Source organism: Lontra canadensis, unplaced genomic scaffold, assembly GCF_010015895.1.
Source record: "Lontra canadensis isolate GAN:19392208 unplaced genomic scaffold, GSC_riverotter_1.0 scaffold58, whole genome shotgun sequence".
Lineage (NCBI taxonomy): Eukaryota > Metazoa > Chordata > Mammalia > Carnivora > Mustelidae > Lontra > Lontra canadensis.
The window spans coordinates 768,137-795,756 of record NW_022631052.1 but is presented as its reverse complement, the minus strand read 5'-3'; the positions used below and the strand labels follow the sequence as shown (position 1 = coordinate 795,756).

At 51.0% G+C, this 27,620-nt stretch overlaps 1 protein-coding gene across 1 annotated transcript in view; it reads right to left on the bottom strand.

The window, feature by feature from the left end:
• GCN1 (GCN1 activator of EIF2AK4) overlaps positions 1–27,620 on the bottom strand; it is a 60,147-nt gene that overhangs the window by 20,611 nt on the left and 11,916 nt on the right. Inside the window, exons 6-37 of the mRNA XM_032876165.1 lie at positions 24,275–24,373; positions 24,045–24,179; positions 23,124–23,192; positions 22,904–23,012; positions 22,137–22,211; positions 21,756–21,884; positions 20,932–20,982; positions 20,492–20,590; positions 20,106–20,279; positions 17,809–17,961; positions 16,506–16,598; positions 15,115–15,190; positions 14,800–14,959; positions 13,805–13,994; positions 13,583–13,707; positions 12,696–12,874; positions 12,293–12,386; positions 11,596–11,709; positions 11,305–11,503; positions 10,271–10,426; positions 9,611–9,792; positions 8,472–8,552; positions 7,974–8,117; positions 6,665–6,792; positions 6,295–6,484; positions 6,013–6,083; positions 5,206–5,371; positions 4,655–4,849; positions 3,238–3,484; positions 2,666–2,787; positions 2,206–2,320; positions 1,249–1,428 (exon numbers count right to left, since the gene is read on the bottom strand). Coding sequence (XP_032732056.1) covers positions 1,249–1,428; positions 2,206–2,320; positions 2,666–2,787; positions 3,238–3,484; positions 4,655–4,849; positions 5,206–5,371; positions 6,013–6,083; positions 6,295–6,484; positions 6,665–6,792; positions 7,974–8,117; positions 8,472–8,552; positions 9,611–9,792; positions 10,271–10,426; positions 11,305–11,503; positions 11,596–11,709; positions 12,293–12,386; positions 12,696–12,874; positions 13,583–13,707; positions 13,805–13,994; positions 14,800–14,959; positions 15,115–15,190; positions 16,506–16,598; positions 17,809–17,961; positions 20,106–20,279; positions 20,492–20,590; positions 20,932–20,982; positions 21,756–21,884; positions 22,137–22,211; positions 22,904–23,012; positions 23,124–23,192; positions 24,045–24,179; positions 24,275–24,373 — 4,300 coding nt within the window. The remainder of the gene's footprint in view (positions 1–1,248; positions 1,429–2,205; positions 2,321–2,665; positions 2,788–3,237; positions 3,485–4,654; positions 4,850–5,205; positions 5,372–6,012; positions 6,084–6,294; positions 6,485–6,664; positions 6,793–7,973; positions 8,118–8,471; positions 8,553–9,610; positions 9,793–10,270; positions 10,427–11,304; positions 11,504–11,595; positions 11,710–12,292; positions 12,387–12,695; positions 12,875–13,582; positions 13,708–13,804; positions 13,995–14,799; positions 14,960–15,114; positions 15,191–16,505; positions 16,599–17,808; positions 17,962–20,105; positions 20,280–20,491; positions 20,591–20,931; positions 20,983–21,755; positions 21,885–22,136; positions 22,212–22,903; positions 23,013–23,123; positions 23,193–24,044; positions 24,180–24,274; positions 24,374–27,620) is intronic.

Below are 27,620 nucleotides of genomic sequence, written 5' to 3'. Positions count from 1 at the left end.
CACCACATGAAGCATCCCCAACAGGCAAGCCCAAAGAAACAGAAGCAGAGTAGTGGCTGTCAGGGCCCAGAGGTAGGGAAGGGAATGAAGAGTGAGTGCTAACAGGTAGCGGGGGAGGAAAATGTCCTGGAACTAGACAGTGGTGATGTTTATGTAATACTGTGAATATACAAAAAATACCCAAAAAACAAAAAACACTGAATTCTATAAATTTTTAAGTGATTTTAACATTATGCAAATCATATCTCAATTAAAAAAAAAAAAAAAAAAAAGACCCACCCATGCTGGATTCCCAAAAACAAAAGCACTTCCCTTCATCTGATAGAGACTGAGAATGCTCCCAGCTCTAGGAATCCCCAGGGCTACTAGACACTGTGAAAAACAGTAAAACCCAAGGATAACTGCCCTCCCCTTGAAAAACAAAAACACACAAATAAGAAACATTGTTTCCTGAATGAAAAAAAGTCTAGTAACACCCTGGCTGAACTACACTGAACAGGTACCTATGTTCCATAACGAAGCTTAACATTTAACAAGTAACATGTTGGGTGGCTCAGTGGGTTAAGCCTCTGCCTTCGGATCAGGTCATGATCTCAGGGTTCTGAGTCCCACATCGGGCTCTCTGCTCCGCAGGGAGCCTGCTTCCTCCTCTCTCTCTGCCTGCCTCTCTGCCTACTTGTGATCTCTGTCAAATAAATAAATAAAATCTTAAAAAAAAAAAAACAAAAAACAAAACGAGTGACATGTTGGGTGGCATGGCTGCTCAGTTTTGTTTCTAGAAATCAACCTCCTGCCATCACTCCATCAAGAACCACACTAAAGAGCATAATCAAGGGGGATAACCCTTCCCTAAGCTTTTCCCTCTATCACATGTCTTCTGGAATGAGACAGAATAGGAAGTTCGCAAAGAATATATGATGCCGATGTGGGCCAGAGCGTGTCATTCAATTCTGTTGACCTTAGGGCTCAGCTTAGTGCACAGGGCTCTCTCAGAGTCAGGCTGCTTCTGACTCAGTTTCCCTTTCTGTGCAGTCAATGAGGACTGCTTAAACCAGTGGCAAAACTGATTGCTTCCAAACTACTTCCCGCTAATTATCCTAGAAAAAGCGCTTTCCAGAATTTAGAGATTATTTCAACATGACTATATCTGTCCTCAGAGGGCAAAAGTCTTTGCTCAATGCACGTTCCCCGCAGTGTCCAGGGATGGGAGAAGGAGCCAGGGCCAGGGCCCTCATGGGAGAAGTGTACCCAGGATCTCTGGATTCCTGATGACGGAGCCGATCTGCCTCAGCGCCTGCTGTCCAGCCTTCTGCACTTTGACGTGGGAGTCAGTGAGCACCTCTGTAAGCTTGGGCACGATGTTGGGCAGGCAGGATGACAGCTGCTTGGGAGCACAGTATGCCATTGCCCCGAGCAGCTCCACCGACCCTGCAGACAGCAAACACAGGTCCAGCATGGAGTCACTGAGCACAGGCCAGGGAGCCACTTGTGCCGGCTGCCCAGGCAAGGGACAACCAGCCTGCCCCTCTGCAGACTATGCTAAAGCAGTCCCCAGGAAGAGGATGGGGGTGGGGGGGGCTCTAGCAGAGTGAGCACAGTGCTCATGAGGCCTGCTGAGCCATGGCATTCTGGGGGTGATGCAAGGTGGTGTGGGGAAAACAGGCAAGACCAGGAGCAAGACCAGTGGCCCAAGGCCACTTCAATGAATTTCTCTGCCCTAGTTTCTTTATCCATATATGAAGAAACTCGTATCTGTGGTTTCTCAAACCGCAGGGTGGAACCTGAAGGACTGAGGGGGACGGAGGTCCTTCAAGGGCCCCAGGTCTTGACCCTGCTCAAACCAGAACAGCTTCAAAACAGCTTGAATCTGTTTTGCATATCAGGATGCCAGAGAATATTTTATTTTTAAAAAAGGGCTTAATGCGGGGGGGCTTTAAAGTCATAGAAGTTGCCACAAACTAACTTTAAAGCTCTGGGGCTTCCTCACTTAGGGCTATGGCTCCCACCAGAGGCCTGTTCTTTGCACGAAAACATACAAATGACTGAAGGACTGAGCTGCCTGATGGCTCTGAGGGGCTTGTCCTTGTCCGTGGGCTGGGGAGCACACACACATGGGACAAGATCCTGGATGGCTCCCTGGATCCCTGCAAGGGCCATCTTCAGAAAAGGAGGCTGGGACAGAGACACCGAAGGGAGCAGTCTTACCGGCTTTGGTCCTCCAGGATTCCTCCTCCAGGGCAGCCAGCAAGGAGGGGAGCACGAGCTTTACCCCATGAGCGCTCAGGTTGCTCATCACAGCCTTGGCACAATCATCTGCAGCCTCAAGGGAGGAGAAAAGGTGTTCAGGGGCCTCCTTGTCCAAGCAAGGATCAAGGCCTGACACTAGTCTGAACGTTCCTCCTGCCGACCAACACTTACTGAGGGTCTCCTGTGTCAGACCCTGTGCCAGGGCCTACAGACACAGCTGAGGAGAGCGTCTCCTCTGAGAGTTGCAAATGCTTTACTGGGAATCAGAGGAGTCTGTCCCAGTAACCAGTGCCAAGGTACAGGCAAGGAGTTCCAGCAGGGGGCCCTTCCACCCCATCAGCCCCCAGAGCTGAGATGAGATGCACGGCCAGGGGCGGCCTCAGCTGGCGGCGAGCCCGCGTGCAGCCTCAGGACTTACCTCACGCACATACTGGTTCCCATCCCCGAAGCACAGCAGCAGATGGGGCAGCACGTGGACCACATACGGCTCGAAGAGCTTCCCCAGCATGGTGCAGAGCATCTCGAAGGCAAAGAGGGCTCCTGGGGGAGAAGGCGGGACAGCTGGAAAGACTGTGCCCTGGAGGCAGCCACAGGAGCACCTCCCTGCCATCAGCTCACCCTCTGGAAACACTCAAGGCCGTTGTGGGACTACAGTGGCTTCCCCATGAGGGAGCAGCACCCTCTACCTCCCCGACAGCATAGATATGGTTGAGCAGAAAGGAGAGAACAGGGCAGTGTCTGTCACTTCCGGGCACTAACAGCTAGTGAGGCCAATTCTCTCTCAGCTGACAGTCTCTACACCGAGTGAGAAATGAGAAAGTGCAGGCCACACCAGCAAGGACAGGATGGGATGCGTTACCCAATCTGCTCCCTCCACCGCACACACACAAACACCTGGCCTTCAGCGGGGACGGAAAGGCCCGATTCCTTCCTGTGGCAGCTGTGGGGACCGACTTCCCACCCCAGGTAGCCCCAAGCTCAGACACTCACCCTCTCGCCGGCGGAAGTTCTTCTTGTCCTGGATGGCGTCGGTCAGCGCAGCCATCATCTCCTGCTGCTTTAGCGAGAGGATGCCCAGGCCCTTCACTAGGCCTGCCAGCCCGTAGGCAGCCCCTTTGCGCTCTGCATACTTGTCTGACTCCAGCAGCTGCTGCATCAGCCTCTGGATCATCCCTCCCGCATCCTCTTTGATGGCTGGTACGAGAGGCGGCAAGCAGCTGGCCACGGATTCCTGGACCTGCGGGAGAGGCCTGCCTTATCAGTGCCGTGGCTCACCCACTGCCGGTTCGCGGGGGGTTGCCACAGCCGTCCGCAGCACCTCACCGCCAGATGGCCCCCAGCCCCATCCCAGCCACTGCCTGTCAGATCGCAAAGGGCATCAGGTAAGCAAACAGTGTTACATGTCCGTGGATGACACAGGCTCTGTCAGGGTGCACACTGCATTTGTGAGGACTGGTCAGGTGAGAGAAGCGCCAGGAAGACCCACTCACATAGAAAGATCTGGAGAGAAGTGCGTTACTGCACCTTCTTAAAAATGCCCTAAGTAGGGGTGCCTGGGTGGCTCAGTGGGTTAAGCCCCTGCCTTCGGCTCAGGTCATGATCTCAGGGTCCTGGGATCGAGCCCCGCATCAGGCTCTCTGCTCAGTGGGGAGCCTGCTTCCCTCCCTTTCTCTCTCTGCCTGCCTCTCTGCCTACTTGTGATCTGTCAAATAAATAAATAAAATATTTTAAAAGAAAAAAAAAATGGCCCAAGTATCTCAGTTTTCTAACCTGTCAGAGGCACAGGGAATTCAGCCTTGCCTTACAGGGCCAGGCCCAAATCGAGTAGCTCTGCCTCCTAGCCACAGCTCATGAAGCCTAATGAGGGAGTTCAGCAACAACTTTCAAAATCTGATCAGTTTTGTAAACCTGCATTTGACATATTCTGCATATTTGACATATTCTGCATATTGACAAAATTCAAGTCACTTTGGGAGGGGAGAAGGGTGAAGTATATATGTTTTTCCAAAAAGAAAACAACAATCCTTACACCATGGCTTGGAGACTGCAGTAAACGGCCCCTGGAGTGTGTAAGGAATGCAAAGAGGATCAGGGAAAGCTCAGCAGAGGGAGCCATCTTTTTTTTTTTTTTTTAAATCTTGATATCCCCAGTGCTAGGCTTATACTAAGATAAAAAAAGACTATTAGTAAATGAGTAGAAAAAATGAAAATATCTAGAAAATCTATTGGAACAAAGTAACTCCCTCTCAAGGTACTCTTCACTACAAACCAGGCTGGCCCAAGAGGATGACTCCTTGCAAAGAAGTAGGGCCCTGATTCCCAGCTTGGCCCTAGCACCCCGCAGCACACCTGCAGTGGGTCCCAAACCCCCAGCTGGCCTGTAGGCCCTTGGCCAGGAGGCAGGTACCTGCTGGGAGGGGGTCGAGAGGGCGGCGATGAGCTTGGCAACAATGGGCTTCACTTTGGGGTCGCTCTTGTCCAGGTGCTTGGCCAGAGAGCCCATGAGGACCACCACACTCTGCCGCACGGCATCATAGCTGGCATCGTTGGGCGCGTTCTTCAGGAACTCCTCGAACACCGGCAGCAGCGAGTTGACATTCTCCTGGAAAGCCAAGCCCACCCAGAGCCTCACGTCAACCCTGCAGTCTGCAGGTGGACATGACTGTCTCTGCCCTGAGGACTGAGCCCGAGCCTGGCTTCGGGACCACATCCTGACAAGGCAGCCAGCAATGCCAGCGGGTTTCCCAGTTTCCTGGCAGGAATGCAGCAAACTCAAAAGAATTTAACACCCTTTGGGGGTCCTTTTGGCTCAAAAGAAAGAGAAATGAAATTTTCCCTGGGTGCCAGAACCCTGCCAGATCTCCTGGTGCTCAGCCTCCCTGTGTCACACTGCTCAGCCCTGCCTCCTGCCCTGGCCCAGCCCGCACCCCGCCCCCCACACTGGCTGAGATGGCTCACCTTCCCGTGGGCGTTGAGCGTCGCGAGGGCTGCATCTAACATACACTTCCGAACATCTGGGTTTCGGTCGTTGAGAGCATCAGGGACAAAAAACTGGAAGAGGGGTTTCACCTGAGAGCTGTCCAAACACTGGGAGAGCTTGTTCAGAGCCAAAGCCAAGCCACACCTGGGAAGAAAGGGGAGCGTGTCAGGGGGAAAGGGCTGGTCGGGGGCCTCCTCTGAGGCTGGACTCTATCCCGGCATGCCACAAGGGAAGGGAGCTTGCAGCAGCTCCCTCTGGGGTGCAGAGCACAGCATGGAGCCCACTGCCTGGTGCTTACCCAGCAGTCTACACAATAGTCTCAACAACCCATTTCTCAAATGGAGACCTGCCATCTGCCCAGAGTTTACCTTCTACGGGGGTGACCCTGGCCAGGGACCAGCTCTGCCTGTTTCCCCACGTGAGTGCAATGCCCACCCTTCCACCTCCAGAGCAGGCGACAGGAGGGAAGAGGTAAAAGAATCAAATGCGAAGGCGTTTGGAAGTAAATCTACGCAACAAAGGTGCTTCTATCCTTTTCAGCTACAGAACAGTAAAAAGGTCCCCAGGGGCCTCTGAGGAAACAGAGGCCGGGAGGAAAGGAGACACCTGCCCCAAAGTCACCCAGCTAGCGCAGGAGGAGCCAGGTCTTTCCGACTCAGAGGGAGGTCTTTCCCTTTCCCTCCACTGTATCATGACTCCATGCTACCTCCTCTCGGCACCCAGCCCAGCCAACCTGCGGTACCCCGAAAGCTTGGAGTGAAACAAGACTGGGACGGCTGTTATACCTGGCCTCCCACTGATCTGGAGGAGAGTCGGAGAGGACTCGTCCCAAGGCATCCAGCACTGGGGGTGGCCGCTGCAACAGAGAAGCTGATAAACACGCTGCAGTGACAAAGGCACCCCAAGCAGGGCGAGCCAGCCAGCCAGCTGGGAGGCGGAATATCAGTCACAGCCACCTTGGGCCACAGTGAGCTCTAAGACTCCTGTCCGGAGCAAGTCTGAGGCCGAGCGGAGTCCAACCCAGCCTCCCCTGGCCCGGCCTGCAGCAGGGTGCACAGGCCACTCACATAGAGCTTCTCCTGGTAGATCTCCATGAGTCTGCCCATAACCTCTGCCGCCTGCCGCTGGTACCGAGCCACAGCTTGCGAGAGGGCTTCGGCCCCAGCCTGCCTCACAGCTGCCTCGTGATAGATGACATCGTCGATTAGCAAGGAGCAGAGGTCTGGCTGCAGATCTAGCCCCATCATCGACCAGAGCCTGTAGCAGACCAAAGGCAGGGACCAGTCAGACAAGGTCTACAGCACCTGCCCCGCCAAACCCGAGGACCCAGCCCTTTTCTTGCTGTAGGCTGAGTACTCTGGGTCCAGTTTTTCATAAGGGGAGAGGCAAGAGAGTAGGAAAAAAAAAACAAACAAACAATCTTCTGGGGGTTCTCACCTCTCAGCCAGCTTCTGGATCTCCTCCTCCTTGTCAAACTTGACCACCCAGAGCCTCCGCAGAAGGTTCAGGCCATTCTTCTCGTCGGTGTCAGGCGCTGGCAATACCATGTGGAGTTCCATCAGCCCCTGAGAGGGGGTGGGATGGGACCGAGTAAGGCTTGACTTTTCACAAGAGCTTCTGATCTGCCTCTGCACCTCCCTCTAAGGCTGCACCATCCAAGACCTAGCCACCAGCTGCATGCGGGGCTTCAGAGTTAAATCAATTAAATTGAGCTCTAGGTTCCTCAGTCACACCAGCCACATTTTAAGCGCTGGACAGCCACACACGTTGGCTCGTGGCTCTCACGCTGGACAGCACAGATATAAAATACTCCCATCGCTGTACAAAGCACCACTGGACAGCACGACCAGTGCTAGGAGAGCCTCACGGCAGCTCAACTTGTTAGCTGCTCTTCGCACAGCTTTTCCTTTGGGAGATGATGGGCAAACGGGAGTGGAATCCTTTTTAACTTAAAATCTAAAAACTTAACTCTCAATGTGCAGGACAAAACTTTAGAAAAGGAACATTCCCTTTGTCCTGGAGAATTTGCCACACTACCATTGCTTCCCATATTTTGCCAAGAGCCACTGAAAACTCACAGATTGATAACAAGGGGCTATAGACCGGCACTCAGGAAGCCCTGTCTCAGACTCCAAGGGGATCCTTTAGTTTTTGGTCCAAAAGCACTAAGAAAAGCCAAGTACAAGGTGATGGGTTGAAAAAACAAACTTATCTTCTGAATTTTATGTATCTAGACAAGTACCAAGAGATCCACCTGGGTGGCTCAGCCAGTTAGCAGCTGACTCTTAGTTTCAGCCCAGGTCATGATCTCAGGGTTGTGAGACTGAGCCCCGAGTCCAGCTCTATGCTGAGCATGGAGCCTGCTTACGATTCTCTCTCCCCCTCTCCCTCTGCCCCCCCCCGACTCTCTGTTTCTCTAAAATACATACATGCATACATATATGTACATACATATGTATATATATGTACATATGTATATTTATATATCTATAAATCAGGTGAAGCCTTCTAAAGTAAAGACAAAAGTCAGTGACACACTGTGGCAACTGATTTGTTGTTCCCCTTCCTAGAATGATCCTGACCCGCCCCGTGACTTCTCTTTGTCTCCAGGACACACAGGTGCTGATGAGATATCTCCCATCATCATTTGATGGGATCATTTAAAAGAATGTCCCTCATGCAGTTCAAACACTTGTACTGAGGGACAAGGAATACCACAGTGGCCCCGCAGGGAGTGGGCACCTACCCGGAGTGCAGTGTCCCGCACGCTGGCACAAGGGGACTGCAAGGCACAGAGCAGCACGTCCACCTCCTCCTGCTCTGCAAAGGCACAGCCATCCTCGCCACTGCTGCTGGCACACAGGGTGGTCAGGGTGTCTGACGCCAGAACCTAAGGAGGACATTGATGCGCTGGGCTCAGTTCAGCAGACTATTTATTTCTGGGGTCAGACAGTGGGCCGGGCCATGGGCTGAGGGGCCCAGAGAGGGATCTGAACTGACAATGCCCATCCTGACGCCCTAGTGGGGCCAAGGTCCCCCCTGCTCCAGCCTAGACCAGTGGCAGGCCCCAGGCAGAACACCTTATTAGCTGAGAATGTTCGGGCTGGCTCTCTTAAAAGCAGCCCTTTAGCCCAAATCCAAATGAAGGCTGAGAAAGAGACCTAGGACTTGACCGCAAGCACCGGGACCTGAACTCAGGGTCACAAACTGAGGTCTAGCAATAGCCAGCTGAAAACTAGATCACCTGTAGGCGGGGAGAGCCTGTCCCAATCACCCAAGTTAGAAGGCGCAGCATGGCCACTCGAGGCAGCAGCTCCGGGCCATTCTAAGAGAGAACAACAGGTAAGTCAAGGTGAGGCTCTGGGGAAGGTCTGTAACGGCCTGGCAACACGAGCAGCAGCATCCTCTCACCCTCAGGGAAACACTGTCAGGTTTACCACTAACTCCATGGGAGCCAATCCCCATCAGCCAACATCCTCTGAGACTCCAAACAGATCATTCTGAAACGTACTCGAGATTCACAGAATGTGAAATGTAGATGACCCCCTAAACAGAGGGATACTTAACTTCACAAAAGTAGGAGAGAAACAGACAAAAAAATGGGATACCAGTCTTTTACCCATTGTTGGCAAAGTTAATGATGATCTGAGGCTGTGTTGGGTATGGGGGGATGGGAACTCTTGGTGAGGCTACAGGTCAGGACGTGCTGAGTGACCTAGTAACTCCACGCCCGAGAACGTGTCTCATGCGGGTGCATGGGGGGCAGGGCACACCAGTGTTGCTCACACGGGGAGAAATTAGAAACAACCTTAAAATATCTATCAACAGGTAAAGAGTTAAGTGAAACATGGTGCCCCCACAGCAGAGAATCCTACACAGCCCGTGAAGCCACATGAGAGACCAGAGTACATGATCATGTGAAAGAAGCAGGGCGATCTGTTTTGGCCTTACTGTGTGGGATGATTATTTTTTTTTTGTTTGTCTCTGTGTTCTTAGAATTTTTACACATACCCATGCATTAATCTGTCACACTTTCAGAATATAATCTATTAAGAAGGAAACCCTTCAGTGAATAAGGTCCAATCTCATAATCACAAACAAGTCAAAGGCAGAGGTGATCAGCGTTACCGTCTGACATAGGACAAAAACTTCACACAATAAATTGCTACAAAATCCTTCCATTTCTCCAGCTCAGATACTCTCAGAAGCCCTGTAAGCTTCTTTGAGGCTGTGAGTGCTGCACTACAGAGCACACTTGGCTGCTGCTACACATTCATGCCCACACTCTGTGACCCCACCAGCACTGCTGATGGGCCAGCGCAGAGAGCCCCTGCCTCCCTGATCCCCCTCAAGCCAAGGGTAGAGCTGAGCAACCCTGCCAACCTCGTCCACACGTCCAGGGGGGTTGCTGGGAGAGGCCCTCAGCTGGGCATGGACAGTGAGGATCTGAAGAATCTGGGCCATGCGCTCCTCCTCCTCTTCGCTGTGGTGGGGCATCTCAGTCAGCACCATCTTCAGAAACGGGAAGACTAAGGAGAAAGCTGGTGCAGACAGGGGCGCAGCATCTGTGAGAGCAAAGAGCGGACACAATCTTGCAGACATCTACAGAGCTGCTGCCTCGGTTTCCATCCTCAAAGTGTGTGGGGCAGGGGGTGAAGGATGATGGAGGCCCTTTCTGACGCCCAGAAGCACAGAATAGGACGACAGCTGGTAGCCCAATTCTGAGTCCTGCTCCAACTCCAAACACTGCCCAGTTCCAGGAAGAGAGCATTAAAACACACAAGTAGCTTACAGTACCAGGAAGCAAACTCCCAATGGAGGTCACAGAGACTCACAGAATACCAGGACTCAGAAATTCTCCATCTGGTCCAACCCCCCACTCTCCAGAGGAGGAAACAAAGGCCAGGAACAGAAGTGACTTGCCCAAGGCCACAGCCTCAGAAAGCCCTGGGTGGGGAGCACTAAGGCTCATGCACCTGCCGCACCTGCTGCACCAGCACATACGGCCTGGTGCCCACTGCCCTTCCCTGCCCTGTTCCTTACCTGGCTCACCCTTGCCCACCCTGCTGGTGATGGTGTGGCTGTGCAGCAGGGTCACCGCCCTCTTCACCGCCACGGACAGCTCTTCCTGGCACCATGACTTATCCAGGGCACACTCTGGCTTCAGCAGGCGTAGAGTCACGTGGCTCACCAAAGTTCCTGTGTCCAAGAGAAGGAACCCAAAGAGGATGACCAATACAGAGACACGGGATCTGCCCCAGGCACAAACCAGGGACCCCAGGCACAGATGCCGCATGCTCTTACTTAAAAATAATCAATGCTGCTATTCCAAAACGTCCTCAACCTAATTTCTCATTTCATCTTTGCGACAGCACTGCTGGGGGGAAGAACTCAGGCAGGCAGGCAGGAGCTGTTCTTCTGACACTAAGTTACACGTGAGCTACCCAGGGTTGTTCAGCCAAGGGTAAAGCTCTGAAGCTCCCACCTTCCACGTAATAAGCCCAGCCAGCCAGCAAGTTTCAGCAGGCTCCAAAGGTGCCAATTTGCCACTCAGAACTATTCCCAGATTCTAGCCTCACCCACAGGAACATCCCCTGTAAGCTAGGAAGTCTGCCTAACCCCCAACAGTGAAGTCACCGTAATGTCTAGCCACCCTACCTAGTCTTTGTTGCTCCACGGCTAACAAAAAGCTAAGCGTCACAGAGACCCCTCATCAGGGACATGGGGCTGCTCAGGAGCTCTGGGCTGCACGTCCTGACCACGTGGCACCAAACCAACCCCATTACCACTGAATTTCTGACTTCTTAGTTTTAAAACTGCTACAAAAAGACCACACTGATCAGTGGCTAAAACTTCGTACTCAAGAGCAAAGGCACAGCAGACATAATGGAAGAGAGGAGGCGGCTCTATGTCCATACTAAGGGTATGCAGCTTGGGCCTCCAAGGCTGCTTCCATATGGAAACAGAAGTCAGGAGGCCCGGACCACCACACACCTCCCCATAAGTGCCCGGAAGCATCCCCGCCCCCCTCCCAACCTGCTCTGGGCCATGCCCGCAGCCAGCAAACAAGAACTAACCCAAAGCCTTGAGCCTCGGGGGCATGACGCAGGCAGCCAAGGACAGGAAAGGGTTCTTGATCCTGGGAGCGGCCAGGGGAGATTTCAGCAAGGGCAGGAAAGAGTCGACCAAAACAGGGATATACTGGGTCAGGCCAGAGGGGTTCTTGGCCAGGATGGTGTCGAGCAGGCCCAGCGCCGCCTCCAGTTCACCGTCCAGCTGCAAGCAGAGTTGGCCCAGGAGGCAGGTCAGCAGGGCCTGCTCCAGACAGCGAGAAGCGGGTTTGGCCTGTGGGGGCAACAGCCACTCACCTCCTGCAGCCGTCTCCGGATCTGCGCTTCCTTGTCCAGCTGGGCCTGCAGCATCTCCTTCTGCTTACTTGTCAGCTGTACCTCCTCTTTTATGCCTTTCTTCTTCTTTATCTCCTAAAATCAACGAGCAAATCGATTCCATTTCCAGGAAATGCACCTCCCTCTCCGCCACAGAGCAGGGAGAGATCAGTCCCACAGTCAGCACCATGCCAGCTCTAGTCTGTGACCTGGGCACCCAAACCCACCATGTGGCCTCCCCAGCCTCCCACAGAGTCCACAGCCACCTGGTTTCCAGAGGATGGAGACAGCAGTGGAGAAGTAATTTCTTACTGGATTCTCTATTGACAAAGGCAAGAAGAGCCTTTTATATGTTAGAAAAACAAAAGTCCCTCAGTGTGCAGGAAAGGGTATTGTAATCATGCGGCTTCAGAATCTAAACCTTCGCCTCCCTCCTACAGACGCTCTCCCCCAGTATAACCTGCAGCCTGGAAAAGGCCAAGAAATCATTCATTCATTCAACAAGCATTTACTGAGCACCTCCATTGGTAGGGGAACCCAGGACTGGTGGAAGGGTCAGAAGAGTGTGCACAGGCCTCAGGATGACCCCAGGGAACAGTAGACACGAAGTCGGGAAAGTCACCAGGCTGAGGCCACCAGGCTTAGCAGCCACCCCACATGTGATTCTTCCAGCACTCACCTCCTTGAGCTCCAGCTCGATGATCTGCTCCTTGAAGGAATAAGCTTTGTTCTCTCGCTTCATGTTAGCCTTCTTTATGCTATCCTGCTGCGCACTGAAACATCAAAGCGGGTGATCAGCCAGCTTCAAAACAGCCGACAGGTCCTCCAGCCTCCCGCCAGTCGTGAAACCCCAGCTAGCCTTGAAGCTGCATGCCCCAGCAGCGTGTGGGCTACGTGACACACTCCTGTATTCCAGGCCTAAGCAGGTGCTTGGAACAGAGCAGCACTTGTCCAACGAGTGGATAAGCGATTCCATTTATTCCTTGAAACATTCACTCCTTAACCCTATAAAAGAGGCCTCTCCCTCTTATAGGTAACGAAATCAAGGCTTGGGGCAACTGAGCCCACGAGTGGGGACTCACCTCTGGATAATAGATTTGTCATACAGCTCCCCAGCAGGGGTCTGCATGATGGCAAACTCCTCCCGCGTCACCTGGCACAGTGCAGGGTTCTGCACGGAGGCAGTGATGGTGCTGATGAGCTGCGGGAGGACCCGGTCCGGGGACAGGATGGACAGGGAGCCCATGGCATTCATGGAAGACTGTCAGACAAACACAGACACGGTCAAGGTGTGCCAAGGCTGGCCCTGCAGAGGGGTCCTGCCATGCCTAAATGTCCCCGGCTCCTCTTCTCTCTGAGCACTGCCCACCAGAGTAGACAGCCGCAGTGTGAGCCTGCCTTCTCGGCAAGCATTTCCCACTACCCTGACTGGGTGTCACATTCCCCCTCTACTCTTAGTGTCCATGGCACAGGTTGAGCTACTCCTACCTCTTCCAGAGGTGGGCATGTGACCTAGCTGAAAAAGACAGGGCCAGGACACCCAGGGGCAGTGAGACCCCATGCCAGCTGAAATGACTGGAAAACACAAACTTTCCACTGGGGCTGATGGGGATGAGCTGTACATCTGGAAGTGTATCAACTGCCCCTCTAGGAGAGAAGGGGAGACTGCTGGAGAATGAAGCCGTACCTCATGGACAGCAGAGATCAGAGTCAGACGGGAGAGAGAGAGATGGAGAGCAAGAGAGCTGCCACCTACAGTGTCCTCAAGGTAACAACTAAGTCCCCGTACCGAGCATCACGGTGACCAGCCATACCGTGACTCAGGAGTCAGAAGCAGGAGGATCCCTCTCATGCTTAAACCACTTCGCATTTTCTGTCACTTGCAACCCGAGGGGTCCAAGGCCGCACTTCACCACGCCTGCGTCTATTTCACTGACCCGGAGCCAGAATTAGCCCACGCGCCAATCACCTGGCTCAGGGGACTCTGCGTGGTGATCCTAGGGATGATCTGATCCAGGTGCCTGGTGATGAAGGCTTCCAGGTCAATCTTCATCCTGGCAAGAAGCGTCGGCCAGAGTCCAGCCTGCACTGCCACTGCAGGAAAGGGGAATAATTTGAGGCCTTCTGCCCGCCTGCCCTTATCCCGCCCAAAGGCGTCCCTGCCCCTCCTGTAACCGCCCCTGGCACAAACCTAAGGATGGGTGGTGCGAGATGATCAGCATCTCCTGGGCCAGCTGTTCGGTGTTGGTGATGTCACCCTCCAGTCCTGGCACCCCAGAGATCACACAAAGAGCCTCCTGCAGGACCCTCGGGGGTACGTAAGCCTTGCCTGCCTCAGTCACCTCACCAGCGTCCGTCACCAGAGCCTCCAAGGGTAGCACCTACAAGGAACAACTCATGAGCCCCCACTGCTCTGAGCCCTGGGCTAGCCTGGCACACGAGACAAAAGCAGCAGGGACACAGCAGCCTTTCACACATGTCGCTCTCTGGAGCTCCTGCTAGAGTGAAGACTGATGCCCAGCTCCCGAAACAGGACCTGCAGGCTGGGAGATGTGCCTGGAAGGAGGAAGCACACATGACTTTGTAACTAAGATGCCCATGGTGGGAAAGGCAGCCACAGAAACTGGGCCAGGAGACCTAGGCAGAGACCACAAGTCTGTCACTGGCCCATATCCCTCAAGGGGGATTAGGGACGGAGGGAAAGAGGGCACAAAGAGCACTAAGAAGGGACCAGGTCTTTGGGGTCACTTCTGCCAACCACTGGCTGGAGACCCATGGCCAAATCAGTTCAGCTCCAGAGCCCTGGACAACTCATATAAAGTAAGGGTATTTAGCCTGTCTACCTTTTAATAGCAGTATGAAAAAAAGCAAAAGAGAGAATGGGTAGCAAATGCTCTAAAAAATTATAAAGTGCTTTAAAAACAGAGTGTTTCTCCATTACTCAAGAATAAAAAGGTTGGACTACATGTCATGATACATGAGAAGAAAGAAAAGCATCTCTGAAAAGAATTATGAATTACAAGAAACAAAGGTGTTATCAGAGCCAAAGAGCAGGGCAGAAGATTCTGGCAATACATGGTGTCTGAGTGAGAAAAGCCCAGGAAGAGACCAGCCAAACCCCCTCGGCATAACCAGGGTGGGCCGAGCACGTCAGCAAGCCCCAGTTCTGACCCCAGATGCCCTCACCTTGTGGGAAGTGAGGACAGACTTCAGCTCCTCCAGGAGCCCGAACGCCAGCTTAAAGCCCCCAAGAGAGGGCAGCAGCTTCCGGACCGTGTGCTGGGCCTGCCGGCGCACGCGCCAGGTACGGCTCAAGAGCACTGCCACCAGTGCCCGGTGGTACTGCCTGCAAGCACAGGGACACGGCATCGTGGTGGGGGCGGGCGCGGAGCTCTCCGCAGCCAGCCCCCCGACAGTGCACGCACCACCAATTCTCAAGCTCCCGCCACAGTTTGCCTCCCGCCTTGACCCAATGGGGAAAGGTAAACAAGCTTCACGTACTGAACTTTGTTGCCTGTGAGTCTGTGCGGGTGGTCAAGGAAAAGCCTCTCTGTCAGATGCAACACGGTACACAGGGCTGGGAGGGGAGACAAACAAGTGTTTTTAAAATACAGAACACATGCACGGTGCCTGGGTGGCTCAGTCCGTTAAGCATCTGGCTCTTGGTTTTGGCTCAACTCATGATCTCAGGGTCATGGGATCGAGCTCCGCGTTGGGCTCTGCACTTAGCAGCGAGTCTGCCTGAGATTCTCTCTCTCTCTCCCTTTGCTCCTCCCCACCATGCACGCGTGTGCGTGCTCTCTCAGATAATAAATAAAATCTTTAAAAAGATATATAGAACACATCCAGAAAGAACTGGAAAGCCTGGAAAATGAACACTAAAACGCAAATGTGACTATCATTTATCAATGTGAAATTACAGCTCGTCTGAAGTCCTGTTTTTGCTGACATTGCACACATGTATTTTAGACTAATGAAAAATATATGCTGTATTCTACTTCATTAAAAATTACTGTGCAGTTCTAAAACAAACAAACAAACAAAAAAAACAGATGAAGACATAGGCATACTCGAGTAGAATGACTGCCAAGTCTATCCAGCACAATGTATACAGCAGACATGTTATCGTTTGTGTAAAAAAGGTAAAGAACCAATCCAGAAAGGTATCTCCTGGTATAAACATAAAATACCAAGGATACAGAGAAGCTAATACAACTGATTGTATTTGATCTCTGGCCAGAGATCAAAGCAGGGGTATGACTGTTAACACAGGCCCTCCTGAATCTTTTATTTTTAAATTATGTGATTGTATTTCCTATATAAGAACTGACTTTCTTTTTTTTTTTAACATCAGGAAGTGACTAACAGTTTTAGCTCATTAATAGGATGTTGTGATTTATGAGTCAAAAGACTTTTCAAATCACCGATTAGCAGCAGACACCCCTAAGGCAACCCAGAATTTTAAACATACACTTAAAGATCAACTGTTCCTTCTCTCCCGGGAGAGAAACCAGTAGTTTTGTGTCTCCTGGTGGGGGAGTACAGCCAGCCACACTCCACCACAGCTTCTCAGCTGTCTTGTAATATAAGAAAACCTCCAAGACAGCACCAATTACCCAATCAGCTATAATTACACCTAATATCACAGCCCCGCAACCATTAGTGCTCTGTCTCCACAAATCAACCCACTCCCCCATTCCCCAGCCTTCCATGGCCCACAGAGGTGCATTCATTCCCACAGCAGCCAACGGCACTGCGGCTGACCCCAGCACTGTGATTGAGGTTTTTGCCTGTCAAGACAATAAGCAGTCAGGGAAGGGTCCTCTCTGAAGACCCACCAAAGACACTGAGGCCCAACCTCAAGTTCAAGTAAGTTCAACTAAGTAACTCACCATCCTCTGAAGCCATGAGCAGGAATTTCTCAGAAGTGAAAATCTGCTTCTTTTCATCTACAATCAGCTGCCAAAAACCACTCAGTTTGGCCTCTGCAAGAAACCAAAGGTCACTCCACGACATAGCTCAGTCTGCCTGCCGTGGCTGGTCCCCTCCTGCCTGAAGCTGCTGGGGCTGCACTGACAGACCCTCTTCTACAGCAGGGCTCTCCCAGCATGCCTGGGTCACTCCTAGGCTCACTGTCTCTCCCTCCACGTTCTGAGAACCAACCAGTCCTTTCGGTATTACCGCCTCTGTGAAAACCTTCAGTGGTTCTCTGCTGCCTACAGGAGCACAGGCAAGCATTTTCCACCTGGAATTCCCACCTACTCCAGGTGCCAGGCTGAAATACTTGACATTCACACATGGTGCCTCCCCTGACTCAGGCTGGTTTGAACTCACACTGGGCTGTTGAAATCCTTCCAGTTGGTGAAATCTTTCCTAGCCTTCAGAGCCCTAGTCCAAATGCTCCCTCCTTCATGAACTTTTCCTGATAGCCAAACACCTCAAATAAGAGTAATCCCTCCTTCAAAACTGCCTGAATGCCACATTTTTGTCTTCAACTACAGACGTCTTTTTTCATCTCCTCTCTCCCACTACAGTGAAGCAACTGAAAACGTGTGGAAGCATGGTAACGTTCATCTCTGCCTCCCTGCCAAGGCACCCAGTGAAATACGAGAAGAGCTGAACTCCACTTCCAACCACAAGAATAAGTTCACGTACATCTGCAGGCAGAGTGGGACTAAAGCAAGCATGGAATACAGAGAAAGCACTTTAGGCTGCCCCAATCTAGAATCTTTACCAAGGGCTGTTCAGTATGTAATATGGCATTTACACGGTATGCTACCTGGTGTGTTTGGTCAATTACACACTGACTATTTCTGGACATGGTAAACTGTCCAGGGAAGGGAACTTAGTGGGTAGAAGACTGGCTGTGGGGGAGCTTTTCTCTAGAAATGTATAACCAATTAAAAAATTCCCCACTATACTAAACCCAGGTCAGTCTGGGCATTATATACAAACCCCCGTCCCAGAGCACTAGAACAAGAGGGCAAAGGAGAGTGACAGGAGTCCCCTGACTATACTCCCACATGCCACTGTGACCCTAAGACTCATCCCTGCAGATGACAAGGAGCCCTGTGGCTGACCCACTGTGGTAGTGACCAAGCTGGTCCTGTGAAATCCTCAACATCAAGTCACTCCTCCCGGGGACCCTGGATGAGGCTTCATCTGCTACCATGGGGAGTTAGTCTAGACCCTTACCAGCCTGCGAGTCAGCCACAGAAAGCTTTGAGAGCAGCAAGGCTGCAGCGACCCCTTCGGTGACTGTGGGGACCTGAGTGCTTTGGGAGGCTGCCTTCTCCACCGTCTGGATGAGCAAAGGCAGCAAGTCCAGGGCCTGCAATAGTGTATCACCTGTGGAGAGAGGACCAGCACCTTATAACACACTCCATCAAGCACAAGATTACTCATGAAGGGCACTATCCACTCAGGTCCGAACTGGCTGACTAAAATGCTATAGGCACCTTGTCAGACGCTGTGAGGTAGGGGAACTAGAACCAAAGTCTACAATCATAATGTTACAGACAGCAGGACCCTTATAAATCCAATAGTCTAGCTATTCATTTGCTCGGTAAGGAAACAGACCAAGAGAGGTTAAATAAGATGCCCCCGGACACTGAGCTGATTTGGGGAGAGCCAGGGCCACTGCAAACCCACCAATTTCTTTCTGGTGCTCTTCCCCGATATCATACAAGCTCCCAACCCAATTCCAAAACCAGAACCAATACATTGACCTATGAACTAAACCCACCAAATAAATAAATAAAGTGGAAATCTGTTAAAATTATAGCTAAATCAATGTTTTCTTAACTACTAAACAATTCATTTGGAAGACATCATGAATTTGAATCAAAAAAATGTTTAAAGGCTTATTTTCTATTACATATTTTAAAAGCACCAAGTAGAAACAGCTCAAGCTGAAGACACTAGTTTAAACCAAGTCTCTGGGGGCGCCTGGGTGGCTCAGTGGGTTAAAGCCTCTGCCTTCAGCTCAGGTCATGATCCCAGGGTCCTGGGATCGAGCCCCGCATCGGGCTCTCTGCTCTGCAGAGAGCCTGCTTCCTCCTCTCTCTCTCTCTCTGCCTGCCTCTCTGCCTACTTGTGATCTCTATCTGTCAAATAAATAAAATCTTTAAAAAAAATAAAAATAAAAATAAAAATAAACCAAGTCTCTGCTATTTAGAACTCAATCTAAAATCAAGACTGAGATGCCTGTGTGGCTCAGTCAGTTAAGTGTCTGCCTTAAGCTCAGGTCATGATCCCAGGGTCCTGGGATTGAGTCCCGCCTCAGTCTCCCTAGTCAATGGTGAGTCTGCTTCTCCCTCTGCCTGCCGCTCCCACTGCTTGTACTCTCTCTCTCTGACAAATAAAATCTTTAAAAAAATAATAAATAAATAAATAAATAAAATCAAGATTGACTGGGGCGCCTGGGTGGCTCAGTGGGTTGGGGCCTCTGCCTTCGGCTCAGGTCGTGATCCCAGGGTCCTGGGATCGAGCCCCACATTGGGCTCTCTGTTCAGTGGGGAGCCTTCTTCCCTTCCTCTCTCTCTGCCTGCCTCTCTGCCCACTTGTGATCTCTGTCAAATAAATAAATAAAATCTTTAAAAAAAGAAAAAATCAAGATTGATCAATGCAGCAGAACTGCAAACTGACAAGAGGAGTACAGGCACTCCTCCATGCAATCAGAGAAGGGACAGAGAAGGGACACCCTTCCTTCCATGCAATCAGCAGCTCTGGAATCTCCTAGATGTTTCTTTAAACACAGTTCATCAGGGGCACCTGGGTGGCTTAGTTGTTAAGTGTCTGCCTTCAGCTCAGGTCATGATCCCAGGGTCTTGGGATCGAGTCCCACATCGGGCTCCCTGCTCGGTGGGAAGCCTGCTTCTCCTTCTCCCACTCCCCTTGTTTGTGTTCCCCTCTCACTGTGTTTCTCTCTGTCAAATAAATAAATAAAATCTTTAAAAAAATAAAAAAAAATTAACACAGCTCATCAGAACTGTACACTTTTTTTAAAGGAAATACCAGCCTATCTCAGAGGTAGTGATTTTTACTGTGGAGATCTAGTTCCTACGCAGACTGGAACATTTCCTCTAGCTTTGCTTAGGAAAGAGATGGATACCGACGCCCAAGATTCGTCAGCACCACAGAAAAGGCAGTGACTGGTTTTTAGTAAGTCCAAAGAAACGTTTCTAAGAAGCTGGAGTTTTTGAATCAGGCCTCTCACGATCACTTCCGCAAGACTTCAGATAATACAGGGACAGGTTCTAGACCCAGGCCCTCTCTGAATAAAGCTTCATAGCTTGGAGATATGATAAAGGGGAGAAGCCAAAATCCATTGTGAAGACTGGGCACTAATTTGAGGCTTTGTGGAGGACTAAGCCCGATGCTCCCAGAGGCTTAACAAGAAGCAACGCCGAGTAAGCTGGACAGCAAGGGAAAGCTGGGGGCGGTGAGGATGCCTGGAAGACTCGGTCACCCCCGCAGGAGAGGCATCTCACCTCGGAAGCAGGCCAACATGCACTGCAGGTAGGCATGCCTCACTGCAGAGGTGGAAGTCTTAAGGCTGAAGGCTTTCTTGAACCATTCAGTGAGCTTCTTGGGCACTTCTGTGGTGAACCGGTTACACCAGAGAGCCAGGACAGAGACCGCGTGCACCAAGGTGCCTTCGTGAACTAGGGCAAGAAGCAGAAGTCCGGTCAGTTCAGTGTCTTAGGCCCACGTCCAACCGCCAGCAGCAGCGCCCCAAAGCAAGCAGGAGCACAAGGGGGAGGAAGCAGTAATGCTTCAGGGGAGGTCTGCCTTGAGAAGGGGTTCATGGCAGCCTTGAAGGTGAAAACCAGAATCAGCTCGAGTCCAGACTGCATCCTCCCCATGCTGTAGTTACCTTCTTGCTGGAGGAACGGGATAAACAGCTCAGCCACGGTCCCATTCAGGACTTGACTAGAAGGCCCAGACACCACGTGATGACTGACACTCCCGATCCCTGGAAGGCAGGGGATTTCCTGCTCAGCATAAAACCACAAACACGAGATTCTTCTTGCCGCTGCCCACTTCCCTAGCAGCCAAGTCTCTCCTCCGGCCACCACTGCCCTTCCCTCAATCCCCCCTACAGATGATCTCTCCTTCCACAGAAGCCAGACCTCCCGCTAGACTCAAACAAGTCCCACTGGCCCCACAGGCAGGCAGCAGAGTCCTGGAAGCCAGGCTGGGATGTCCAGGACTGTCAGAGGAGTCAAGATCCAATAAAGGACCTGCCTTACCCACCAGTTACATTACACCTCATCTACTACTACACTTACCACTACCCCAGGAGAGATTCTGTACCTGAGAGGACGCTAATCTTCTGGGCTACAATAGTCAGTTTTCCCTCAGAGCCTGAGAGGAGAGAAAGCAAAGATTCAAAATTCACATCTGCCACATTTCCCCAGAGGGTGAATGTGGTCATGTGTGTGACACCAAGATACAGTTTCTGGTTCCTGAAGCAGCCTCTGTTTGTGAAGCTGCCTTTAAAATAACATTCACTAGATTTTTTTTTTTCCTGACGAAAACAGTAGTATGTTCTCACAGAAAACTTGAGAAATAAAAAATATGAAGGAGAACATTTAGGGATGCCTGGGTGGCTCAGTCAGTTAAGCATCTGCCTTTGGCTCACTCAGGTCATGATCCCAGGGTCCTGGGTCGAGTCCCGCATCAGGCTCTTTACTCATCAGGGAGTTTACTTCTCCCTCTGCCTGCCACTCCCCCTGCTTGTGTGCTCTCTCTCTGACAAATAAATAAATAAAATCTTTAGAAATAAAGTGAAACTCATGTTTATAAAGAAAAGAAAAACACTTTAAAATCACCCATGTGTCCACTACCCAAAGACATTATGAACATTTTGATGTGTTTCCCTCTAGTTTTTCCCTTTATGCATACAATAATGTCTACACTTAAAAAAATAATAATAATAACTGAGATTACCCCTGTCTACACTGCCCTCCCTACTCATGCTTCTGTTCACTTCACACGTTCACATTCTACTGCGAGCGTTCTCCCGACCACACAGCCTTGACACAAGCAGACTCAGGAGACCCACTTCCCCAGCAGGTCCCAGCACCCACACCTCTGCCATCCCCCCCCCCCGCCCCCAGCCAGGAAGCCTTGCTCACCGCCGAGGATCGCGAACAGGTGCCTGGTCAAGGCTTCTGTTGCCGCAGAGTCGCTGCACTGGCGGGCCAGGTTCCGCAGCGCCAGCACAGCTTCGTCCATCAGGCGGGGACTGTTGGACTTAAGCTGACCTAGACACAGACGGCCGCAGCTCAGAAGCCACCGGGAGCCGAGCTATCTGGGACTTCAGCTCAGTCTTCTCCACATTCCCAACTCTCCCACCCCAGCGAGGTACTCTCCTAAAGGAGCTCAAGAAACTATGCAAGTGTAGTTTCTTTTTTAAACTGAGCTGTCCCCTGCCCTTTCTCCTAAAATAACTGGGAAAATGGCAACCAAAACCCAAGGTGCCATCCTAGGGGCTGGAGAGGGGTCATGGTACTCACTGGCCAGTCCTTTCACGATGTCCAGGGCATATTGGCTGAGATCAAGAGTCACCGATGCCAGCAGACTGGAGATAGCTAAGGGAAACAGAAAGTACACAGCACGTCTGTCTCAGGCATAAATGCCCATTTCTGCTGTACACCCCAGCCAATGCCGTCAGACCTCCTGTCCAGCTGCAAAGAACCCTGACCACTCTTCATCTTCATACGGTCCCAAGAGCAGTCACACCTTCATCGCTACTTTCAAGCGCCACCAAGTTCATACTGTCTAGAGCAGAGGTTCCTTTTTTTTTTTTCCCCTAAAGATTTTATTTATTTGACAGAGACACAGTGAAAGAGGGAACACAAGCAGGGGGAGCGGGACAGGGAGAAGCAGGCTTCCCGCTAAGCAGGGAGCCTGATGTGGGGCTTGATCCCAGGACCCTGGGATCATGACCTGAGCTGAAGGCAGACACTTAATGACTGAGCCACGCAGGCGCCCCTAGAACAGAGGTTTCTAACCTGAATGGTTTTCCAAAAGGTTCTTAGACCTCTAAAATTGTTCGCGGTATTCTAAGCAGATATACTTTCGTGCACCGTGTTAGCAAAAGGGCCCATGACTTTCAACATATTCTCAAAAGGGTCCCTGATCTCTCTCTCAAGGTCCCAACAAGGTAAACAGGGAATATATACTTCACTCCACCCCCACCGCTTCTGCCGCCAAGGATCAGAGACGCAGCGTACCAGGAAACCCACCACCCCTCCCACCATCCTGTCTGGTGATGACCTACTTTCAATAACATTCTCTGGACTCCTAAGTAAGGACTTCTGTATGGTGGGCAGAATCAGATCCTTAAATTCCGCGTGGGACATGTACCGGAGCAGAGGGGCACAGTTATCCTAGAAAGAGAAAGGGGTCAGACATCCAGACAGACGAAGAATAAAGAACAGCGTGGAATCAGAATTTAAACTGGATTTAGCTCGTCCAACTAAGGTCCACTTCTCACTCACCAACAGATACTTCTGAGGCTTCACTTTGCTCATCAGGATGTTCTTCATATAAAAATCCAGCAGGGCACTCTAGAGAATACAAAGACTGTTTAGACCAACATTCTGAGTATGTCACCACTGACCTAAAAGATCCCTTTTGTGGGAGTGCCTCTAAAAATTACAAATCAGTAAAAAATGAAATCTATACATACATACATAAACAAATAAAATACAAATCAGAGCCCAAATTTCAGTGTCACGCACAGGGGGCCCACTGATCACGACACTCATTATTTTAAAACCTTCAACAGCTTTCCAGGGCTGCTGGGATTCAGTCCAAAGTCCTTGGCCAGGCTGCCAAGCTGCCTGCTAGCCTATGCTGCCTCTCACACCTCTCCAGCCCCCCCGCCTCCCTGCCTGGTTTCTCGTGGGCTGCTTTCTCTGCCCAAAATACCCCTCTTCACCTCCTGACCTTGCTAATACCTGCTCACCCTTGAAATTCCTTCATCAGAGCTATGTCCCCTAATCCGTGGCTTCAGTCAGGTCCCCTGCTATAGGGTATTACCACTTCCTGCCCTTCTCCTTTGCAGCTCTTATCACAGATAGAATTAGATGCCTCTCTGCCTGATGGCAGACTCCTCAGACTCAGTTCCCCGAGGGCAGGGATCCCTGGCTTACTGCTGCAACCCAAACAACTGGCATGGTGCCTGGCAGACGGCAGCCGCTCAGCTGCACCCATAGGCAAATTACCATCCCAATGACTGCCAGGATTCTCTCCAAGCCAGAGCTGGAGGGAAAACTTTCCAGCTCCTCCAACTTCATTAATAATGGAAAAAGGCCAGGCCCCCTTATGAGAAAACCAATGAGCGTCAGATGCAGCCAGAGCCGGGGCCCCCAGGGCAAAAAGGAGCCCTCCCCCCCGCCTCTGGCGAGTCCACCTGCCTTGTGCTGGTTGACCACGTCCAGCTCCTTGTAGGTCGTGCAGAACTGCACCAGCAGCCCCAGCATGCCTGCGTAGTTCTGGTTGGGCTCGAGGCTGAGAATGGCTGACAAGTACTGTTCCACCAGTCCGGGGTTCTGAAGAGGAAGGCACGAAGCTGGCGTGTCACACAGCCATGGGGTGGGGGGAGCACAAAGGCAGTGATGCCCACCACCCCCTCTGCCCCCAGCACCTCTTTCCACAGCTTGCTGAGCTTCTTCACAGCGCCATCCACGGCGTGCCTGTGGGAGCCACCCAGCACCTCCAGCAGGAGCAGGCACTGCACCTCCACCTGTCAGGGCGTGAAACGTGAGTGGAGGCACCGTGGCCCTCACAGCCGGCCCAAGACCTGCATCGGCCCACTCAGCTCCGGCCAGATCCTCCTCCCTCCACCGCCGACATGTGGCCCCATCCCAGCATAACATCTGTTCGCTCAAGCATTTCATTAATAAATATATGCTGAGCACCTATGAGTCAGACGGAGAAAACACATGGAGAAGGGGACATACGTGGGCCCTGCTTTCATGCACCTCATAGTTCAGAGGGAGAAAACGATACTACAAGATAAACATACAGATGCATATGTAATTCCAGTGAGGTAAGGGCCGTGCAGGAAAAAGATAAGCATCCTATCTCATACCTGCCTTGACTTTCCCTTCATTCATTCCACAAACACCTGCTGACTACTGACTAAATGGCAGGCACTACACTGGGCACTTTAGTCATGAAAGTGAAGACTGATCGGATGATCCCGGCCTGTGTGGTGGAGCTCCCCATCCAACCCATCCAACACACCATAGGTGCTCAACTGAAAAATCTACGAGACTTTATACACCACAAACACCCACGGCTACTGGGGAACAGTGCAAATGGCCACCCTGAGAAAAAGGGAATGCTTGTCAAGAAGCCTGCTGCACTTCATCTGCACGTGTACAAAATGACAGGTGAACATTTTTTTTTACAGTAAAATATTGCAAACAACATAAATGGCCATCAACAGGGGCCTAGTTATATATACTACAGGACATCCACTCATGATTAGTAAACAGTCATCAAGAATGAGAAACTCTTGGGCGCCTGGATGGCTCAGTTGGTTGGGCAACTGCCTTTGGGTAAGGTCATGATCCTGGAATCTCAGGATCGAGTCCCGCATTGGGCTCCCTGCTCAGCAGGGAGTCTGCTTCTCCTGCTGACCTCTTTCCTCTCATGCACTCTCTCTTAAATAAATAAATAAAATCTTTAAAAAAAAAAAAAAAAGAATGAGAAACTCTTTTTGCACTACTCTAGAACAAATTCTAAATCTGGTTAAAGAAAAAAAAGAGGGGCAAGCTGGGTGGATCAGTCGGTTAAGCGGCCGACTCCTAACTCAGGCTCAGGTTACAATCTCAGGGTTGAGATCAAGTCCTGCATCAGGCTCTGCGCTCAGTGTAGTGTCTGCTTGTCCCTCTCCCGTCCCCTCTGCCCACTCCTGATAGCGCTATCTCTAAAATCTTCATTAAGAAAAGAAAAAGGAAGCAAGGTGAAAGAAAAAAGTACTTTCTTTTTTTTTTTTAATTTTTAAAAAATTTTTATTTTTTTGACACAGAGAGAGAGATCACAAGTAGACAGAGAGGCAGTCAGAGAGAAGGGAGAAGCAGGCCCCCTGCCGAGCAGAGAGCCCGATGAGGGGCTCGATCCCAGGACCCTGAGATCATGACCTGAGCTGAAGGCAGAGGCTTAACCCACTGAGCCACCCAGGCACCCCAAAAAGTACTTTCAATACACTAGTGTTTGTGTAAGAAACCCTGTTCAGTCCTATATACAGAGCATGTAACTACCCATATAAGGAATTAGTAACAGAGGAACCCAGACGGCTAGAGTGGGAAACAGGTATAGCATTCTGTGCTTATTGGAACCACATTCAAAACTACACTGCTATTCTCTCTTCCTAGAATGTTCTAACCCCTGATCTGGACACAGTTTGTTCATATCCTTTAGGCCTCTGCTCAAACGATGCCTCCTCTGAGGCCTCCTCCCACAATCACCCTGTACTGCACTCTCTCCATCTTCCTACCTGCCTTTCTGCTGTGTGACCTTCATCTCACCACTTATTAGCAGACCTGTGTGTCATCTACCTTCACCACCAGAGTGTAAGCTCCAGAGGTGCCCTAGGTGCCATAGTCAGTTAAGGACCCAACTCTTGCTTTGACCTCAGTCATCATCTCAGGGACTTGAGATCAAGCCCCACATTGGGCTCCACGCTCATCACAGAGTTGACTTGTCCCTCTCCGTCCCCCTCTACCCCTCCCTGTGTACATGCATTCTCTCTCTCTCAAATAAATACATCTTTAAAAATAAAATTTCTTGGGCGCCAAAATTTCAGTTTGTTAAGTGACTGCCTTCAGCTCGGGTCATGATCCTGGAGGCCCAGAATAAAGTCCTGCATCAGGTTCCCTGCTCAGCAGGGATTCTGTTTCTCCTTCTGAGCCTCCCCTTCTTGTGCTCTCTCTTTCTCTCTCTCTCAAATAAATCTTTAAAAAAGATTTTTTTCTAAAAAAAAATTTTTTTTTATTAAAAAAAGAGGTGTAAGCTCCAAGAGGGCAATGTGCCCTTTCTTGTTCCCAGCATTTGGCCCAGCTCCTAGAACAGTGCCCAGCACGTAGAGACCCTCAACAGATACTTGAGCAACTGAATGCATTCTGATGCACACATACAGTCGACATTGGCAACAAGTAAAGGAAAAACCCAGATTCAAGACACAGGAAAAACAAACACGGTCTCACACTCTTGATGTGTTCTGTCCTAGAAACACAACGCTCCAGGGATGACCCCTGCCACTCACTAACCCAGAAGCATACCTAGGGTCACTGGAGATAAGCCAATGAGGGAGCCATGATAAAGCATCTTTTTTTTTTTTTTAAAGATTTTATTTATTTGACAGAGAGAGAGAGATCACAAGTAGGCAGAGAGGCAGGCAGAGAGAGGGGGAAGCAGGTTCACCGCTGAGCAGAGAGCCCGATGCGGGACTTGATCCCAGGACCATGAGATCATGACCTGAGCCGAAGGTAGAGGCTTAACCCACTGAGCCACCCAGGCATCCCATGATAAAGCATCTTATAACGAGGCCTAGGTAGCAATGAAACCCATAATCTGAAGGGAGTTCAATTCCGCTATCCATTACCTGCCAGGTTTCAGTGTTCTTATCCTTCAGTCAATCATTGATGGCCGCTCCATGGTCACCCCCAGTGGCGTGCTGGGGAAGCTTCCAGGGATGGGGCCATCACTGTGTCTTACTAGCAGTCTGCTTCGTGAGAGGAGCTACAGTTTTCTAGCGCCACTCCTCACTTAGCTGCCCAGCCCTCTGTACATTTCCACAGCCCTCTCACACCTTGTCCTGAGCCCCGCTTCACGAGGGCTGGAGGAGGGTGGGGCAGGTGGCACTTCTTCCCATTTTGCAGAAACGGGCAACAGGCTCAGAAGTTACTACACGGCCAAATATCACGGCCGAGAACCAGAGCCATACCTCCAGCTCCTTTTCAATGAATCATAAGACCATTCCT